General features: G+C 41.2%; 1 protein-coding gene across 1 annotated transcript in view; it reads right to left on the bottom strand.

Moving 5' to 3' along the window:
• TOMM70 (translocase of outer mitochondrial membrane 70) overlaps positions 1-20,626 on the bottom strand; it is a 25,153-nt gene extending 4,527 nt beyond the window's left edge. The window contains exons 1-11 of the mRNA XM_005487129.4: positions 20,331-20,626; positions 12,181-12,354; positions 10,946-11,072; positions 8,370-8,479; positions 6,918-7,066; positions 5,581-5,788; positions 4,185-4,319; positions 2,927-3,034; positions 1,630-1,746; positions 713-810; positions 64-186 (exon numbers count right to left, since the gene is read on the bottom strand). Of these exons, the coding sequence (XP_005487186.2) occupies positions 64-186; positions 713-810; positions 1,630-1,746; positions 2,927-3,034; positions 4,185-4,319; positions 5,581-5,788; positions 6,918-7,066; positions 8,370-8,479; positions 10,946-11,072; positions 12,181-12,354; positions 20,331-20,579 (1,598 nt within the window). The 5' untranslated portion in view covers positions 20,580-20,626. The remainder of the gene's footprint in view (positions 1-63; positions 187-712; positions 811-1,629; positions 1,747-2,926; positions 3,035-4,184; positions 4,320-5,580; positions 5,789-6,917; positions 7,067-8,369; positions 8,480-10,945; positions 11,073-12,180; positions 12,355-20,330) is intronic.

Raw genomic sequence — 20,626 nt, 5'->3', positions numbered from 1 at the left:
TTTTAAAAACTACTGTAACTTCAGAATTAACTAAGAACTCTTAACACTGCAATTCAGCATTACCTTTGCACTTCAATCGTTCCCATGGTCTCGTATGCAAAATCACATTTGTTATCAATTTCAATGGCCTTGCTTATGAGTTCTAATCCTTTGTCTAAATCTTGCTTCCACTGGAGCTGAAGTAAACTACAGAAGAGAGAAAATTTCAAATTGGCTTCACATACTCCTCCCAAAACCCTCATCATGGTAAACAAAACCATCCCAAATGTATAACGTATTTAATTTCTAATGCAAGTACACAGTAACTTAGTAATTTCACAACTTTTAAAAACACCTATGTGAAAGTCACTTTCAATAAGCCACTTTACTGCTTTAATGACTCTAAAGAAAGGCAGATTTTTCCCAAGAGGACTTGGTACATGTTGTTTTATGAAAGAAAAAACTTCAACAGAAAGCTGAAACTAGCAGGGCTAAAGGAAAAGTCAGAAATCCTTCAAGCATATACTCAATTAGTAATGAACACTGATGAAACTTTCCTGAAACTTATTTGCAGCTTAGTGAAGACAAAACATAGAAATACATTTAAGAGCACAAAGATGCTTTTAAGTTATTTTTCCTGGCCAAATTTCTAAAAATAAACATTCAGTTCAGGGCGGTTCATCTAAATATGCCAACTGCTCTCGAGCACAAGGACTGCAAATTCAATACATACCCTTTATGAACATATGTAGTGGCATTGTCTGGCTCAAGGTCAATGCATTTATCATACATTTCATCAGCCTTGCCAAACTGCTGTTGATCAGTTAGTGCCTGAATCAAAAGAGAAACCTCTTTGTCAATAAGCACCCAAAGCATGCACTCTGCACTCAGCTAATTCTAATTAAAACTGTATTGACAGCATGAGATTGGATGTTCATTTATGGTAGAGCAGGCCAGGCACATCAGTTACCAGAGTTAAGTTTCAAATTTGAGGCTTTTTGGAAAGCTTCTGTGCTTTAAGTGCACAAATTACTGACCCCACTGCCACCTGTAATGGGAAATCCACAAGCAACATGCTGTGTGCTGTAAATAAAAACCATTCTAAAAGTCTGTACCTGCAAGCTTCAACTCTTCCTTTTTCAGATATAATTCTTTCAGAAGGAAATGTACATTGCCAACCTACTTAAAATCAGAATGTCTCATGCTTCCTACTAAAACCAGCAGTATGTTCTTAGAGAAGAAATTACAGTCTCTGTTACAAGTGTACTCCCAACAGCTGTTATAAACCACTACATGCCAATGGCAGCAGAACAAAAATGTCACCCTAGTTCCACACATCTGACTCTCCAATTACCCAGAGAATCCCTGGCATTCATCAGCTGAGATGCCACATACATGCACGAAGGAGGGAAGCATGCAGGAATAACCTCTGGCTCCTAATAACCACCCTCAGCTCTCATTACTTACACCCTGCTCCACCAGCTCCCCCTGCACCTCCTCTGCCCCAGAACACCCATAACCATAAATGCAGCACGTCTTATCTCAGCACTTAGCATCCCAAATCTTCATCTGTTATCTGAAGAAACGTTATATCCAAGGTAAAAAGTACAAGAGAAAGCAGCATTTTTTTGAAGAGAGAGAAAAACATACCTGAGCATAGAGTGCATAGCCCTCAGCACACCTGGGAAAGTTTTTTATGACATCTTCAAAGCCTTTCATGGCTGCTTGCACAGTCAAAGCATTACTTCCTGTATAAGCCTGGCGATACTATTCCAAGGGAAAAAATAAATGAAAAAAACATTAGGCCATCACCAGACTGAAAAAAGGCTGATCAGGCCTCTGCCCACCTCCCCAAGAGCTGCCTTCATCACAATAATTCAGTTATTTTACATAAGCTGAGTGAACTGGGATTGTTCAGCCTGGAGAAGAGAAGGCTTTGGGGTGATCTAACTGTGGTCTTCACGTACCTGAAGGGAGCTGTGAGAAAGATGGAGAGGGATTTTTTACAAGAGTATTGTAAAAAATGTAATCCATTCCCCCTTGTCCTGTTTACATGTTCTTGTAAAAAATCATTTTTTACAAGAACATGTAAACAGGACAAGGGGGGATGACTTCAAATTGAAAGACAGCAGGTTTAGATTTGATATTAGGAAAAAATTCTTGTAAAGGTGGTGAAACACTGGAACAGTACCCAGAGAAGTTGTGGATGCCTCAACCATGGCAGTGTTCAAGGTCAGGTTGGATGGGGCTCTGAGCAACCTGGTCTAGTGGAAGTGTCTCTGTTCATGATGGGAGAGTTGGAATGAGATGATTTTTGGGATCCCTTCCAACCCAGGCCATTGTATGGTTTTGTGCTAAGCTCCAGAAGGTGACATGCCTGTACATCCTACCACATCTGGTTTTGGGAACCTGTCCAAGTGTCTGGACTTGGAGAGGAAAACAGATGAAAGAAGGAAGTCATAAGGCCTAATTATTGTGATTGCTTCCCTCTATTTCAAATGCTTAGAAATTCCAAACTTGGCATTCCTCCTTGTTCACACCATGCAAAGCTGCCCTGACAAGATTCTTGCACACTGAGTCATTGACTAGCTTGCAATAGTTTGTTTGCAATTTCTTGATGATAACCATTTTCCACAATAGTAAAGCTTTATTAAAATCAATTTTATTTGCTCCAATTAGAATCAACATTTTAGTTCCCCTCTCACAGAACAGAAAAAATGTTCTTCTGTTTGAACAATGAGTGCTTTTCTTTCTAAAGAAAAGCAGCAAATCCATACTCCAACTGAAACTGTTGCATTATTCCTTTACCTTATTATTAAAAGACAGAGATGTATGTTGCCCTACTTTCCTGTTAAATAAACTTTCCTGTTGAATAAACCAGAGAACCAGAGTGTTTTAGAGAGCTCTTTAAAGCAAAAGCACCCAGACAAGCCCAGCAGTTACCTACCAGAGCGAAACACTTCTGTGCTTGTGCCAAGGCAGAATTGGGTCGCAATCGGATACATTCATCAAAGTCTTCCACAGCCTCCTCAATTTGGTCAAGCAGGATTTTCAGCTAGCCAGAATGAAAGAAAATCCTATTTCTCTATTTCATCTGTGCTTCAGACACTTACATGATAATTCTATTAGCATCAGTTACTGATATAATCTCCAGCTCAGTTGCAGAACTGTCTAGAAACCTGCAAAACCCATAACTAAAAATCACTGTTATAATTTTGTTATCAAAGCCACCAGTGAAACTTTGGCTACCTACACAAGCAGGCAATGACCCTGTATAGGGATGGAGAATCCTTGCATTTTAGACTGTTGTCATCATCATGTCATCATTATCACCAGTCTCCAAAATTATACTGTATTTTCTCAAGTTGTTTTGCTCTCTGTAGCCATTATCTGTGGACTATTTGGACACTGAAACATTTCAGCTTTTCCAGCTTCTATTTCAACTTATTTTGTTGGGTTGGAGTCTTTTTGGTTTTGTTTTGACATTCTTTTCCTCCACAGGAGCAGAGTTCATTATTCTTATAGTTTACTGTGAAGCTACAAATTTTCAATCTGCAGAACACTTTCATTCCCTTCAATCAACACATAGCACCATCTTAATTTTTGAGCACTAAAGAGGTCTAACAAATTCATGGAGAAAAACCTTGATCCATGGAAGTCTTCCTTACAAACATGACTTAGTCTATCTGCATATGCTAGTGGTTTTTTTTTACTTCCAGCACCATTCACCTTACAGGTCTGTGGCAGCCTAGTAATTTCTAGGGTTAGAAATTACTCAAGGACACAGCAGTGTCACAAAGCAGAGAAGGATGAGCTGAAGAGATCCCAGTCCAGGGCCCAGGGCTGCAGGTGTTACCAGGGCCAGGTTACCTCTGCTGTAACAAAGCTTCCTGCAGTGCAGATGCTGCTCTGCCAGCCAGGCCCCTTCACAGAACAGCTTTTATCTGCTGTAAATGTACACAAGCCCCCACATTTGTAAGTCTCAGTTCATACTATAGAGGGCTTTCCTACAGCTATAGAAATTAATTGCTTCTGCCTGACCTGAACCTCCAAACCAGACTGTTTATCCCACAAAGTTCCCAATTAGGAGTTCATATTTTTCTGCCACAAACAGTATAAAGTGTCTCCAACGACACCATTTCTCCTTTTAGCATAACTGAAATAGCCAAGTGCTGGGATCAAATCAAATCTCGAGGGCTCCTTACTTGTCCTCGATGGTGGTAAACATCAGCATTCTGAGGGTCGATGTCAGCAGCCATGTTGAAGTCCTGGGTGGACAGCACGGGCTGCTGCTGCTGCATGTACATGCTGCCCCGCTTGATCAGAGCGTTGGCGCGCAGCTGCAAAACACGGCCAGGGAAACGTCAGCCACCCCAGTGCTCCTCCTTCGGTACAACCACGAGGCATAAACTTCAAGGAATTTAGGGATTTTAGAGGAGCTAAGGTTTTAGTTAGAGATAAGCTTTATTGGAGTTAATCAGAATAAATGGGTAGGCCTTGATGAAGTTAAGAGTTAGTAGTTAACTAATAACTGATTGCTTGTCAACATAATGGTTGGTTAGCTGGGTTTATAATGAAGAATATAGAAACTGATAAATAGCTTTTAGGAACATAGGACAATTGTAGGCCTCCTCTGTTCTGAAACCAATTGAAGATGGGGAATGGGAATTCTACCAAGGGTTCATTTGCCATATTTGCATTGGAAAGGTAGAAAAGTCAGAACGAGGAAGACATCATTTTCTTCCTCATTTTGGGACCCCTCCCCATGAGAGGGACCACCAACCCATTTCAGGGAACAAACTATGCATGCTTAATGGCTTTTGAACTAATTACCATGTGGAGCGGGGAATGGGATGTACCAAAGTTATGAATATGCATTTGTATTTTGGGTATTCAATACTTGTATAGATAAAAGGACTCTGTAATCACCTGTAAATCAGAGTGTGTATTTGGGAGCTATCCCACACACTGCCCCACATCGCAATAAACACACACTTTCTAACTATAAACTGTTAGAGAGTCTTTGTCTGTCACAGTTGAATATCAGTACTAGATCAATATCCATGTTTCTAATAAATCAATCACAGTAAATTTTTCATTTGACTAATTTCTCCCACTGACAGGTTTCAATTATTCTACGCAGGAATAAGTATCATATTGACCCTAAATAAATGAGCTCCCTAACTTAATTTCAAAAATGTCAGCCTATGCTTCCATCTGCTTGGATTTCCAAGCCCCCCCAAAATCCTTCTTGATTCCTGTGTTTACAAATACATCAATGTTTTTTGAACTAGCTGAATATGCAAGTGCAGTTAAGGTTTTTCACTTATCCAGAGTGGATAAGCCTCCAATTCATTCAGCTTCCCTCTGTTCTTTAGTCTGTAGCACTTATCACCTTTAGTTTGCACTACTCAGTGCAGCTGTCTCAAAAATCAACAAGCCCATGAGAAAAACAGTTTCTTAGTAACAAAACAGTAAATAAACCAGAATATTCCCATTAATACATCTGAAAATTTGGACAAACAACTTCTTGAAGTATATTGCAAGATTATCATCTAACTTCTCAACCCCAACTAGAATCAAGCTGTGACAGACTCTTACCTTCACATTTGCATCTTCCATGCTGATGACCTGATCTAGGTCTGGTTTGGCAGCACTTGCATTGCCAATGAGTAAGTAGAAAGTAGCTCGCAGAAGCAAAGCTTCTGCCAAGTATCTTCCCTTTGCTTCAATTTCTTTTGTGCTTTCACTGATAATTTTGTCATAGTTCTCTTCTTCCATGTATTGTTTGGCTCTCAAATAGCCAGAGCTGTAAATGATGTAAGAACAGTTATATATATATCCATGCATACACTGAACTCTGCAATTTCCCTTCAGATGTTTCATCAAATCATTACAAATACTAACTTGTGCTATACTTTTACAACACCAGCATAGTCTCATTGGAACATTCATTCCTGGATGGAGGCATCTTAGATGGAAAACAATTTCCACAAAAACTGGCCAAATTACATTGGAAATAAAGAAGAAAAACATTTTGAAGATTTTGAACGTGAGCTTCATTTGTCACTTGAGATTTTTTTTCATGTGAAGAACAGCAATAATCTCTGGTTTAAACAAGAGTGTGGAATTCGTGGACAGGAAAGTGAAATGTTAAACCTAGCAATGTGCAGCTTGTATGTGGAAGAAATTATTTAATAGCAAAAAATTACAGCAGTGCCTTGTTCTCAGCTGTATCCTGGATTCAGTGAATCTGCCTGTAGATCAGACCATTCTCTCTTACTTAAAAAAAAGAAAAAATGATAATGCTGTTTGCAATGGTTTCCAAACTGACAGCATTGCAATCTTCCAAAAATAATGTGGAAAGTAGCACAGTAAATTAAAGAACCATTTATATGGTGCTCAGATTCCACTAAACAAAACACAAAACAAACCTACAAAATCAAGTTTTTCTATGCCAGAACAAACTTCTCATTTATGGGCAATTTGATTCCAGAAAGACAAAACACCATTTCAGCCTCAGTTGCTGTAACTGCATGTTTTCTTTCAAAATCCCCCTTTTCCTAGCTCATCTTCTCCCTGCCAGTCCAAAGGTTAACTTGCTCTCTTCCTTGGAAATTATCCTTCACTATAAAATATTCCTTGCCCCCAGAGCATCATTGAGCCTTCTCCAGTTCTCCCAAGCTTTACTGCGATACTGTAGTAAATATTCAGCATATTTTCCCAGCCTCACTGTCCTTCTTCTGCTTAGCCCAAGTTTGGAACAAGCCAGCTAGCTTTCACTAAGGTTTCACTTGCAATATTGATATCATTTATGTCAAAGGAATCTCCATGCCAAGTACTTCACAAACAGCAGCACGTTACACTGAGCAGAACATCCAAATCACTGAAAACTTAATTCCAGTACCAAACAATTCTCAACTGTACTGTACACTCACTTTTCTTTTACTTCAGAAGCCTCTCCCTCTTTGTCCTTATCTTCATCTGATTTCTCACCCTTAAGCAAAGGTTGGGAGATGATATCATCTGTGAAAGAACTGAAGTAGGATTTAATGAACTGTGGTGAGGGCATCAGAGGCTCCCGATTCTGAAACAGAGAAAGGAAATTCCAAGTCATTAGGTGGTGGGATCAGATGGGAAAGATGGAAATGGACAGCAAACATGATTATTAAAGAAAAAACTGATGGAAGAAACAATGTATGACTTTCACTCTTTCATCTGATAGCCTGATGTTTTGGATTTGCTATTTTGATGTTCAGGGATCCATTAAGCTTCAGATCACAATGCAATACCCATCATCAGTGAAAACAAAGGGATGATTTTTGGGGGGAGTGTATCTTTCTTTCCACATATGTGGCTAGAAATAAGGACTCTTAGGATATCATAAGACATTGGGTAGATGTACAAAAGCATTGGGTGTGCAAATAAACTGGGTGAAAAATGCAAGCTGGTGATTTAAGCATGACCCTAAATTCAATCAGATTCTGAATGGCAGCTCCCTCTTTTCTCCAGCCTGTCCAAGAGAAGCTGCTGTCTTTATTACAATGGAGACTAATGAGGCAATACCCTAGTTCTGTGTGGAACTTGGCCAACATATTTTACCTAAAGTCCCAGAAGTAACACTTCTCAGGTAATCAGTCCTTTCTACAGCCAAAAAATACTTCTTGTTTAAAATAAACTGCACACAAGAATTAAAATGCAGTCTCTCCTGCAGGGCAACACTGAATGCACTCTTCTGAAGCACACCTGTCTATGTCCACCACACGCATAACACTGTTGTCACCTCCACACTACACATTTATGTGAATTGCTATAGGAAAGAAATTCAGCATCTCAAAACCAACACAGGATTTCAGTACTTCAACCACCATCAAAACACAAACAAGAATGCTTTAATAACAACAAAGAACATACTAATATCTGTCCCAACCTTTTTGTAAACCTACAGTCACTTAAAATTAATGATCCTGGCTACCCCTCAGCTTCCACAGTTCTCTGTTCTGCAGTTTCCAAACACTCATGCAGAGATGTCTGTCTGTTCCAACACACCCAGTTTCCATGAAGCTGCAAGTTCAGAAATGCCCTACATACGGCAGCACACCAACTTAGGATGTCTCTTGAATGTCATAACAAATTCCATTATTAAAGGGAAACAACTGCTAGAAGCAGATCTCTCTTCCCTGCTGAGGTTCTGAAAACTTTGGAGAGGTCCCACAGGGAAATAGCAGTGGTACAATGGCAGCTTTGTAGGAACCAGTTTGTGTTGCTTCTTACGCTTGAGCAGATGAAGACAGTGACTTGTTTACAGAAAGAGACAGAATGCCAACAACCAACTTTTCAACAACTGGTCAGGTGAAATAACAATTGCTCAGCAGTATCACAAGTCCTACCTTGTACTTCTCTTTGGCTTTTTCTTTTCCAAGGAGTTTAAGAACTTTATCAGCTAATAACATACTTTGCTGGTTTTGGAAGGCTTCTAAAATGCAGACTGCAGTGACATCTAGGAAACAACAAAAGTGAGATTAAAGGAATTCTGATAGTCATTGAAGTACACTATAAAATGTGCCACTGAGTACAATGAGGCACTGCCAAAATAATACATGTCCTGTTCTCAGGCCAAAGCCCCTGTTTCCAGTTTGCTGTATTTACTGTATTCTTCAAGACACAAATTTGTATCCAAAATTATCTTCCTGGGATAAAAGGATTTCATGACAGTGAATGAAAAGAAATTAGATTTATTTTTCTGTTCATGTTTTTATCTAGAGACAAACACACTTAAATCCATAGTGCAAATATATACCTCTATCAGGGGCTTTCACCATTTTGAAACTTTGAGGAGAATAATTATGTTCATATGGTGCTTGCATTAAAAGTGCTAACACAGCTTTTCTTCTGGGATTGGTCTTTATTTTCTACTTCTGAATTTCACATTCAGCCCCATCACATCTCACTTACTCCTCAGTTTAAGAAATCTGCCTAAATTCTATCTCAATTTTTTCTGCTCACCTCTGTGACTTTGGAAGGGAGCAAGGAGAAATACCTTGCTGGCCTATTTGAAGTGCCAGCCCCTATCACATGGTTCTCATTCACACAGAGAAACCTCTGCAAATGTTAACCCACTGCTGCCCGAGTGAAACTTCCCAGACTGAAATGCACTCGTACCACTCACAGTTTCTCTGGACTTAATGCAATGCTACCATGGGTTTTCCCTGTTTTGTTTTCATTTAGACATTAGTGAAGACGACCAGAACCTAGACTTGAAATTCAAGCAGGGTGCAGTCTGAATATGCTTGAAAAGTAAATGTCTTGCCCTGGAGTCTTAGTATATCTCTCTAATTCTGCTGCCAGAGAGACTATGAAGCCATCACTTGTACAGAAACTGCCTGCACCTCTGGCATGGTCCTGAGGCACATCAGAGTCCCTGGGAAAGTATGGTACCCCCAGAAAGAATGTGTTCTACAAAGCCAGCAGACATTGCCCAAAGACTGCTGCACTCCAGGCCTGGCTGCAGCAGCAGCATCTTCCCAAACAACACTGTCAGGGATCACTGGAGGAGTTTTCTGCTGCTGGTGGCTGGGGTTTTGAGGTTTGTTTGGTTTTGCTTCCCTCCACTACACGGGCATACCCTGCTTCCTGGGGTTTTACTGGCCATATGTGGTTGGCAGGCAAAAGCAGGATTATAGAAAAACAGTGTTGTTCCAAAAAAAAGCAAGAAAGCTTCAGATCTGAAAAAACTGCAAGCAAAAAATCAAATAGAAATAAAGGCTGAAAATAATTGTCTCTGCTATTAACAGTAAAAAGAAGTTATATTTAAATCTGTCCTACTGTCACAGGGACACTTGATCTTCCTTGGGGCTTTTATCACCTGGCAGCTGCATAAGGTTTAGATTTTATTACAGCACCAAGCAAGTGCAGCTGACACACAGTGGTTGCAAAGGATGCACTAAATGGACCAAGTTGTCCTTTTCTAGTTACTACTGTCTTAAAAGGGCATAAAGGCATTCTGCCAGCAGATAAACAGATAGATAGATAAAAATTTCACATCTAATTTACCTTCTAATTTGGCAGACTTAATTCTTGTCTGTTACACATAATGAAACTAATTTAACAGTTAGATTTCCCAGCCAAAGCACTGTCTTATTATCTGTCCTCCTGTGATAATGAGCACAGCTGAAAATCTCATTTGTCTTTTAACCTAACATCAGCAGGAATGATTTCACTTGATGAAATTTATATGGGTAATTTCAAGCAGTGTACTGTAGCTCAAAAGTGCCATGAGACAACACATCTGACCTGTAGTTCTTAATTTCCATGGCTTCTCAGTGACATCTTCCTGACAGTTCAAAATGTGTTCTGTTTACAAATAGCATCGGAAGGTTTGACACAGTAATTTCTCCTGAATACAAGGTATTAATATTAAAAAAAAAAAATCAATCTGTTCTGTTTTCAGAAACAATGCACCAGAAAAAAATGCTACTGAAGCTCTTTTCCCTCTAATACCAGTCCCAAGCACTTAAATTACTGGAATACTTTTATTTCTGACCATGCACCTCTACCTGCAAAACCCTACATTTCTGTAGTAGTATAATTTCTCTAAAACAAACAAAGAAGAAAGTCTCTTTACTGCATGGAAATAGAACTGGTTATCCACTCATGCTAGATTAATTCTATACTAAAGTGAAGGAGTTTCCTGGAAAAATAATACCTTGAGTTGCTACAGTAACATCAATTTCTCAGCAGTTGTTTCAGATGTGAGCAGATGAGAGTTTGAGAAACGTGAAAAGGTTTCTTCTGACAAGAGAGGAGTATGTATTTGCAGCAGCTATGAATGGTTTTAAATACATAATGATTACATTACTGCATGACTGTAGCTACAAAAGTGAAAACAAAACATTTCCAAAAGCTGCCATCTCCAAAGCAGCAGAACTAATTCCACTTTTAAGCAGACACAGCATGAGCCACTCACCTTCTAAACATTCCTTCTTATTGTCTAGCTTCTCATGGGCCTTTGCACGTCTGAAGAGAGCTTTGACATATTTAGGGTTGAGCTCAACAGCCTTTGTACAGTCCTGTGCCACTTCTGTCCATTTTTGCTGTGGGTGGGAGAAGAGCACAGTGAGAGGGGCCCCCTGAGCTCCCTTGTGGCTCCCCCAGCTCTGGGGTCACACAAACCCAGCGGCAGCTGCGGCTCCAGGGCTCTGCTCCTCCCTGCAGCGCCACAGGGAGGAACTGCCGGGGCACAAAACTGCCAACTCCTGCACCAGAAATGGAATTCCTACACAATACTACATTTTTGGTGTACAAAAACTTGTAAACCAGACAGTGTACAAATCCCATAGGAGAACATAATGAGTTGATGCAAAGATGCTTGCAGGAGGTAACACTGGGACTGAAAGACTGGTGTAAAACAACTAGAAGAAAAAAGATGGAAATATAATGGAAGCAAACAAATTTACCAAAGTGCTGAAACTTTATTTTTTAATGTTATTTCAATTCATTAAAACAGGCTTTTCTAATATATATGTAATCATATACATTTGGGATTCATTATGGCATGAATTTGTGCTAGACAAGAACTAAATCCAATGCCAGATTCATGCAAGCACAGCCTCTGACCTGATACTTCAGACTGTACAAGGCCAACTCTTCCACTCCTTGATACAGCTCACCAACTTGACCTCATAAGCAAATCCATCATACCATAATAAGCAACACTGGCTGACTTCTAAAATAACACCCAGTATACTCAGCTGTCGAGTAAACATTACTTCCCCATGTGCAAAATTTAGGTCTTGGCCTTTACTAGGATTTCAATGATCTTTTGTTTACATTTTGAAGTAGCATCCTTCCAAAATATCTGGCCTTTCACAGTCAATCACTCACGTAGAGAGAAGTAAAATAAACTTATGTCCAAGAAAATTCTTCCAGAGAATAAGAAATTAAAACTTTGTCTTGGAAGAACAAGATGCATAAGAATTACATAAGATCTACTGAGTGTGGTCAACAGAAAATAGTTTTATTTACATGTAGAAAAGTATAAGCTGAAAAAAGCTGCAACAGCATCTTTTGTGAAAAGAAAACATCTGTTGTGAATGCAGCAGATGTTATCACTTGGGACCTTTCAGTGGATGAAAGTGACAAAATACAAAATTGATAATGCTACTTTTTACAGTAAACACATAATTATCTTTAATTTCTTACCAGTTGTTCATAGGCAGCAGCTCTGTTTTGATAGAAGGTAGAAAGATCAAGGTTTTTCTCAGGAGGACACAGGCTGATAGCCTCAGTATAACACTGAATAGCTAACTCATATTTTCCTGCTTTAAAGTACTTGTTTCCTTTGTTCTTGGCTGCTTGGGCTCTACCAAGCGGACTCTGAAAAAGAAAGTGAGAGGTCAGTTCAAATTAAAAAGGCATCACAGCACACAAGCTATGCACTTTAGGGCTCATCTTCAAAGATATAAAAAATGGACCTGACTTGTAAACTCTAGCCCAGACTTCTGAAAACTGTCACTGATTTCAGTTCCTGGAAACACATGAGAATTTTCTTTTGCAAGTGTATCAGATAGGGGATAACCTTTACACAAGATTCACTACAATGGTAATAAACAATGCAGTGATTTGTGTTTGGAAAGCTGAACAGATTGTAATCTTTTACATGGCTGGTGATGGGGAGAACCAATGAGGTAAGATGTTTCTCCAAAGGCTGAATGTGTAAAGACAACAAAGCCCTCAAAGCAATTCAAACAGCAGAGCCTCCTGAAATACATACAGCCCTAGGACCAGAGGTGATCATCAGACTATGAATTAAATATGAAAACACTTCATGGAAAGACCTATTGAGCAAGACAAATAAAACCTGTAAGGAAAATGAAGCTGGTTTGCCTTTCATGCTCTAGGCAAATCAACTTTACAGCTGACTCCTCTACAGCTTCACACACCCTGCTTCCTGTAATGACAAGTGTTGGACCATCACCACCTCAGCAGGGGATGGGAAACCTTCCTGACTGGCCTGGGACCCTGCTAAATGCATCTTTATGTTCTGCACCACGTGTTGATGATCTGTATTTCTGCAGAAATTAACATTGCTACCTACCTGAAACCCCTGGATTTCCAAACCAGTTATCAAATCTTGTGCTTTGTAAGGGATTAGATGTAAAAATGTTCTATCAAAGAGCATTCAAGAAATAAGAACTGCAAAAGCTTCTCACATTGATCTTCTGGATTTCTGCTCTTCTGTTACAGCCTCACCTCATGGACAACATTTTGGGGCATTCTGCCAGACCAAAATGAGCAGAAGTAAGGGCACAAATGCCATTTCACCAACCCTTCTGGGCAGGGAAAGGCTACAGACTGGGGGCAGAAGTGCCTTTAACAATAGGTGCAGGATTCACCACATATCCCCTGCACTTCAGATCATTGAGGATTTGTTGGGAATTGTCCCTGCTGCTCTTTGACCACATTTCTGACTCCTCTACCCAGTTATCCCCTGCCAGGGCTAAACTGAACGGATACAGGCAACCAGACAGCTATAACACAAATTTGAAAGCAATTTTGCATTTCATTTGCACATTCCCCTTAATGTCTGCTCATTTCACCCCAACCTGATCATTTTTTGCATCTAAGTGATTTACTTTAAAACTGAAAACCTGAGGGGAAGCCAGCTTACTACACCACGTGTCTTTTAAGGCCTGGATCCCTATCCTGGCAGGAGAGAATCAGATAATGGTGCTAGCCTCAGTTCCTACCTAAAATTAGGCATCCAAATAGAACAAAAGTATCCTAGAAGCATTCTCCTGAGGGAAGACTTACAAGTGAAACCATATAAGGGAGAGAATTTCTTAAATATCCTTACTGCCAGCAAAGCTCTTCTCACAAGTCATTAATCACTGCATCAATCTGCACCATCTTTATTGTTCACAGAACAAGGCAATCTGCAAGGTTTTCAGATTTTTCTATTGTAAAGCTCCAAATTTAATTTGATAAAAGATAATTAACTGCAGCCCATACACTGTGTGTATCTCTATGCTACTCTATGCCAAAATTAGAGTGCAACTATTTTTACTGAGAGACAAGTAACTGTGTATCTAGTAAATTGTTTCTTTAAAACTTAACCAAAGTCTCAAAAGGTTAAATTTATTTTGAGTAGGTCCTAAATTTATCTCCAAAATCAACAATGCTTTTCTTTTAACAAAGGGAAGGGTTATGCATGTGCTGTAAAGCTAAATGCATGCAAGTCAGCTTGAATTTTTCCTTGTGCATGTCTAGAGCAAACCAAATTAAAGATGCCCTTGTGTGAAAATCTTACAAAAATCAGTGCCATTCCTATTAACTTGGGTTGAAAAGGAAAAACACACGATATGGGCCATGTTGTAACATTCACACATGTTCCCAGTGTGTAAATGATTCAAAATTGCAGAGATGAAGCCTAACTGCAGCAAGGTTACTACTACTAACCTACTACTAGGTTACTATCAAGCCTTCCCACAAGCCAACAAGCGCACACAACAGGGATCAAAACTTCAGAGACTACAGACAGGATGTCCAAGTTATTGAAATCAGTAACTCTGTTATGAGAGTGAACTTTTAGGAACCATTGCAGGATCACAGACCACACACCCACTCATACAGAAATGAATCATGGAGCATCTGCTGACTCCTTGGCTACCCCCTGCTGCACCCACGGCATGAGGCAGGAAATGGGGGGTAAGGACTCACAACTTGGAGCACAACCTGCTCTCAATTCAATAAAGTCATTTAGCAGCATTGCCCAAGGCAAGGAAGAAATCAACCTGTTTGTTTATGCTGCCTTAAACTACACTGCTTGCTCTGTTTTGTTTCTGCACCCTTACTCTAACTACTCTGCTGTAGCCCTCAGTATGCACCCAAAACACCACTAAATCCAATTAGTTTAGTTTGGTGGGATTTTTTGCTTGATGGTTTGCAGGTTTTCTGGTAGCTGTTTATTTTTTTAAAAAAAGATATTAAAGAACTCACATCACATTATATGCTGCAATACCTTTTCATGACAGCACAAATAAGAAAAGAAAATTAATTCCTCACATCAGTTTCTGAAGGTTTGTCAAGACTTAAGTTTAACCCTTAGAAAAAATTATAAGCATATTTTTACAAATTCCTTCTCAATTGCTACACTGGACATACACAAGATAGTACTTATGAAACTCATTATGCAAACAAACTTTATGCACAAGTAATCAAAAACCTCATTTTTCTGTTTTCTTGCCATATTAATAATTCTAGACATTATTTTCCAATTTTACTGCTTCTCCCCACCTGACAGCCTGACCTGAACCATGTTATGTGGCACACTGGACACTTTTTATCCCCAAGGTGAAGGTCCATATAGAGCAAGAAAAACTCTCCAGTTTGTCATCTTCTGGTCAAAGAATCTGTGCAACAACCAAAGCAGCTCAATAAAATGAATGTAAGTTCCTAACAGAGCAACAAAACAAATAACTCAGAAGTTATTTGCAGCTACACAAAAAATAATATCTCAGCTACACAAAAAATAACATCTCAGTACTTAGGACTGCCTTCAGCAACTGTTGCTTAACAAGTCTTAGAACAGAGCTTAAGCCAAAGGACACTTGTGAAATTGAGTTATCAGTTATCCAGGTACCTGAACAAGCAGATCGCTAACTGACTAAAGAACAGACAACAACACTGGCAAAATTTTCTGAACTTCTAATTTAACCTCAGCAAATGTGCTTTTCTCACAAAATGACCAGAAACTGTGCGCAAACAGCAACTTTACAGCAACAGACTGCAAGAATAATAATGCTCAGTAACTCCCTGCAATGGCAGTATTGTTAAACTAGCTGTTCAGAACCTTATATATTTGAGGGAGACTGTTATTCAAAGCAGAACAAGAAATTTCCTGCCAGCCACAACAGAAGCATGAGCAGAGTTTCAGCATTTTTCTCTTGGTTGAAAAGGATTTGCATGAGCCCTTATCTGACAGATGACATGGAGGGCAACTACTGTTTCAGCCATCTTAATTCAACCTGCAAAAAAAGAAAGCCTTGGTCTAGGCCTCTTTTTTGTCCTTTGCAAGTGAGAGAACCCTCTTAATGAGATGAGGTACCAGGAAAAAAAAAATTCCTGTTCTTTTCTGAATACCCACCTTTCCGTTAGGTTTTTTTTTTACTAAGGTTCACCTCAAGTCTTTTTTCAAACAAAGGCATTAACTGAACATAAATGGTTTAAAAAGTCTCTTTAGAACTAAAACCACAATGAGAAAAAGCATGTTTACATGAGCTTTAGAAGTAAATTCAAAGCACAAGCAAGGATATATTACACTCAGAAAAAATGTAACAAAGTTGACAGGACAAATTCACCATGTACGCATCACCTTCCTGTTAAATGAATTTACCATCCACACCTTCCATAAATAAGCCAAGAGACTAACAGTTTTACTGCTATTGTACACACATTCAGGAGTTTTCTACACCTTTCCACCATAGCTAGCACAAAATAGAAGACTTACAGTAGGCTGACAGTGAGATTTACTAAGCAACAGGTGCACAGTACAATAGAAATGACTTTTTAGTTCCTTTGCTTAGATCAATTTAGAGTAAGTACCAACACAGGTGTATCTAGACTAAGGGGTTCAATTTGTTCACATCCTGATCTAATGTCACAGCAGAGAGAGAGCAGCATTCAGCAATTGCCACTAAAACAGACACTGGAAAGAAGCCACGCTGGCTGGCTGCTGACCCCAGAATGCGGCACCACAAAGGCCGAGGAGTTTGTCACGTTCCCCCACACTGCACTCAAGGACAGGGCCCAGCTCACAGCAAAGTGTGCAGAGACAGGGACTGCTGTGACCCCAAGGGCTTTGCCTGAAACACACAGGGCCACCCAGCTGCCCTCCTCTCACACCAAACACAGCGTTACCCTGTCAGCCTGCTGAAAGAGTTAAGGGCTCAGATCTGCACTGCCACCGAGCTGCAAAAGGAATTGATTCCAACTTCAGGGAGAAAAAATACTGAAGCAACCAACACATTACCTCACTGACTAACCACTGCTCATTCCTGTACAACAAGGAGGGTATAAAACCTGCTAAGAATTTATCATGGAATAAGTTAAAAAAAAAGAATCAATTGGGTGCCAACTAAAGCAATATATGCAAAGCACTCCATATTTTAATTATGCAATACTCCCTACAAACCAGGAGAGCATGTGAAAAACAACTACTACTGAGTGACTAAAACACATTCCATCCAAATGACAAGAAACAATGACAACGGTCATGAACAGATGCAATTTGGCTTTAGGACCTTTGAGCCATCCATAGATGCATCATTTAACTGGCCCAATAATACAGTTTACTGTACTGCTAAGGAGCTGTGCTTACAGGAGAAGGAACCTCAAAAGTAGTTCAGCTTTTCCCAATATAGCACCTGTGCTAAGGGCTTCTGCCAACACAGTGTCAGTCATAGATCACACACTTGGCCAGTGCATCGATGGCAGGAGAATCCTCTGGTGCAGACAAAGCCTGGGAAAAAAATGTGAGGCCTGTGCAGCACGTAAAACAAAAGCTTGAGCTGCATGCAAAATAGTAACAAGTCAGAATAAAGAATAGGGAAGGTATAGGACCTTATTTATTTTTAAAGAACAAAGAAAAAATATTCAAGGTCATGTCTTCAGAAACAGTGACCAGAACATCAAATGGATACAGGGGCTGATTTAATGAAAAGCACAAAACAGTGTGAGTCCTAAGTTACATTTATGAGTAAAAGAATAGTTAGCTGACACAGCTGTTGGTAGCAGATTCATTATTGACCTATGTGTTTTCCAAAAGATTTTCCTCTTGTATTTCAACTGTGGAATGAATTACTGGCTCTTATTCACTGTGCAGACTTGTACATGAAATCCAACTGAGTTTCAAAAAATACCTCATCACATTAGAGAGGCAGATTAATACAATACAGGCAGTTTTACAAGTGAAGCATCTGCAGTGGCTGTATTTTCAATCATGGGTCTTATCACTTATATCCATAACTAATAAAATACGAGAGGAAACATGAAATCTACATGGCATCATTGCTTTGGATATGAGTAACAGGAAGACAATCCTCCACACACATAAAGCAGTCCTGGGAACTTGCAGCCGCATTTATACTCCTGATGCAGCCATATTTTGACCAGCTAGACGATTATCTCATGTAATCAGTCAAATCTGATAACTTCTGCAGCTTTCCTAATCAGCATCTCTCACTTCTTTACAGTATAAGCAATGACAGTCTTCAAGAAACTTTCCATCAGGTCATACCACTCAACCTTAAATGCACAGAGCCTTCTAGTAATTCAAATTGTGGAGCAACACACAATATTTTAAATCAAATGCTACGTAAGTGTTTTAAACGTTTTAAGTGCCTCCTTCCTACAACTGCAGCATGACTACAAACTCCTGGATATTGCCGGAATTCAGAAACACAACCAAGAAACCCAGAGTGAAGGCACTAACAGGGAAGTCACTGCAGAAAGACAAAGGTCAGGAGCAGCCTGCAGAGCTCACCTGCAGCAAGCACACTCCCGTAAGTACACCAGATGCTGCTTGCAGCCACGAGCCAAAGCTACCACAGTACACAGTCTGCATTTGTCCTCTGTACACAACTCCTTCGGGACTGTTTGGTTCCCAGGAAGGAACAAATCAGTGCACTCAAGTAATTGCCTCGAGGTCCAGCAAAGGATTTACTGTGCTTTGGGAATGCCTGGGAGCAGCTATGATTCACCAGCTGGGGAAGTTGCCACCTTCCTCTCCACTGCCCGCCCCAGCGCGTCAGTCTGCAGCACCCCAACCATCAGGGTTAGAACGGACTTCTCCTGTCTCCAAGAGGTGATTCCTCTTCTCTCCTCATCATTTCACATGGGAAGCTCAAACAGTCTGACAGTTCAAAGCATTCTGGGTGACGCACAAGAACGGGAGAGGAAAATGCAGCGTGGGATACTTTTAACAAAGGCCATCAGTTTGTCAAATCCATTACTTTAAACATGCTTGTCACCTGCAACCTCACCTCAGTGATGCTGCATGACTGGCAAGGCACATCTGGGACTGCAGATGGGCAGAAAGTGCAACTTAGAGGCATTTTTTCCAACACAGATATACAAGAGAACCACAGATCCGATCTGGACTCTGATCTTACAAGTTGTCCTGGAGTTTTTGCACAGATCATTTTATCTGTAAGTTCTCAGAATGGTAATTTACAACAGGATAGATGTATGCTTTGAGAGCATGCATACTTAGGCAAATCCTACACTTTGAAGTCTCTGGTGCATGAACTGTGTGGCTTCTATATTTTCATCAAACATACTATTCCATTTTAAAACAATCTTGATTGTGTTTTCTTTCCACTCTGCTGTATCCAGCATCTCACACACAACAGATCAGACATTTCCTTTTCAAAACACTATTCCTGGAGGAAACTTATTCACACCTACTCTAGACCTCAAAGACAGAGGTATGTTCCCCTCTCAGCAGCACAGATCCATGCTTAGCCAATTGATGAGAAGATGCATTTGGCAATGCCTGATCTTGGAACAAACTAATCCTGAGCCCTGGCAAGGGCAGAATCACAACGACGAATGCCTGGCTAGGAGCTCAGTGGGTCACAAAGGCTGATCACAAAAAGACATGGAAATCTGGGAGCATGTCCAACCAAGGGTGACAAACATGATTTAAGGGACTGGAGCATCTCTCATAGAAGCAAAACCTAAAGGAGAATGGCCTGGTCAGCCTTGAGAAGAGATGGCTGAGAGGAGACCTCATCATTATCTATCAGGATCTGAGAAAATGCATCAGGAGGATGGATCTGGGCTCTGCTCGGTGGTGCCAAGCAATGGGACAAGAAGCAATGGGCAGAAACTGATGCACAGAATTTCCACATGGACATGAGGAAGAATTTCTTTACCGTGCAGTGACCGAGCACTAGAACAGGTTGCTCAGAGAGGAGTCTCCCTCACTGGAGGTACTCCATACCCTCTGGACACAGTTCTGTGCAATGTGCTCTGGGATGACCCTGCTCGACCCCGGAGCTTGGATCAATGACCCACCGAAGGCCCTTCCGACCCAGCCTGTGATTCCGTGACCTGCCGGGCGTGTCACGCAGAGCACGACCAGAATGTCACCCGAGCTCCATCCCATCACACGCCGCTCCTCGCTGGGGACCGGCGCCCCGACAGCCGCTCTGCGGTCGGGCCCAGCGGCCCGTGGGGCCCTGCCGGCGGCAGTTCCAGCCCGGCCATCCCCGCGCTGCCCCGGGACCCCGGCTCCCCGCGCGGCGAGTCCGGCCCTGCCGCCGCTCCGGGCGGCGCCGCTCCCCGCTCACCATCTCCTCGTGTCCGGGCCCGTCGGGCTGCCCGGAGCCGCTTTCACTGCCGGGCCCGGGGCTCGCCCGCCCCTCGGGGGTCTTCCGCTCGCTAGCGCCCTTCCCACGCCGCGCCGCCCGCCGCCCCCACAAATAGACCGCGCCGGCTCCCAGCAGGATGGGCGTGCCCAGGACCAGCGCCAGCTGCCATCGCGACAGCCCGGCGCTGCCGCCGCTGCCCGGCACCTCCACGGGCTTCGAGGCGGCCATGACGCCCGGGAGGAGGAGGAGAGGAGGAGGGAGGGTCAGCGGACACG

This window comes from Zonotrichia albicollis, chromosome 2, assembly GCF_047830755.1.
Source record: "Zonotrichia albicollis isolate bZonAlb1 chromosome 2, bZonAlb1.hap1, whole genome shotgun sequence".
Classification (NCBI taxonomy): domain Eukaryota; kingdom Metazoa; phylum Chordata; class Aves; order Passeriformes; family Passerellidae; genus Zonotrichia; species Zonotrichia albicollis.
Note: the sequence above shows the minus strand (reverse complement) of the source record. Positions and strands in the feature narration are given on the sequence as shown.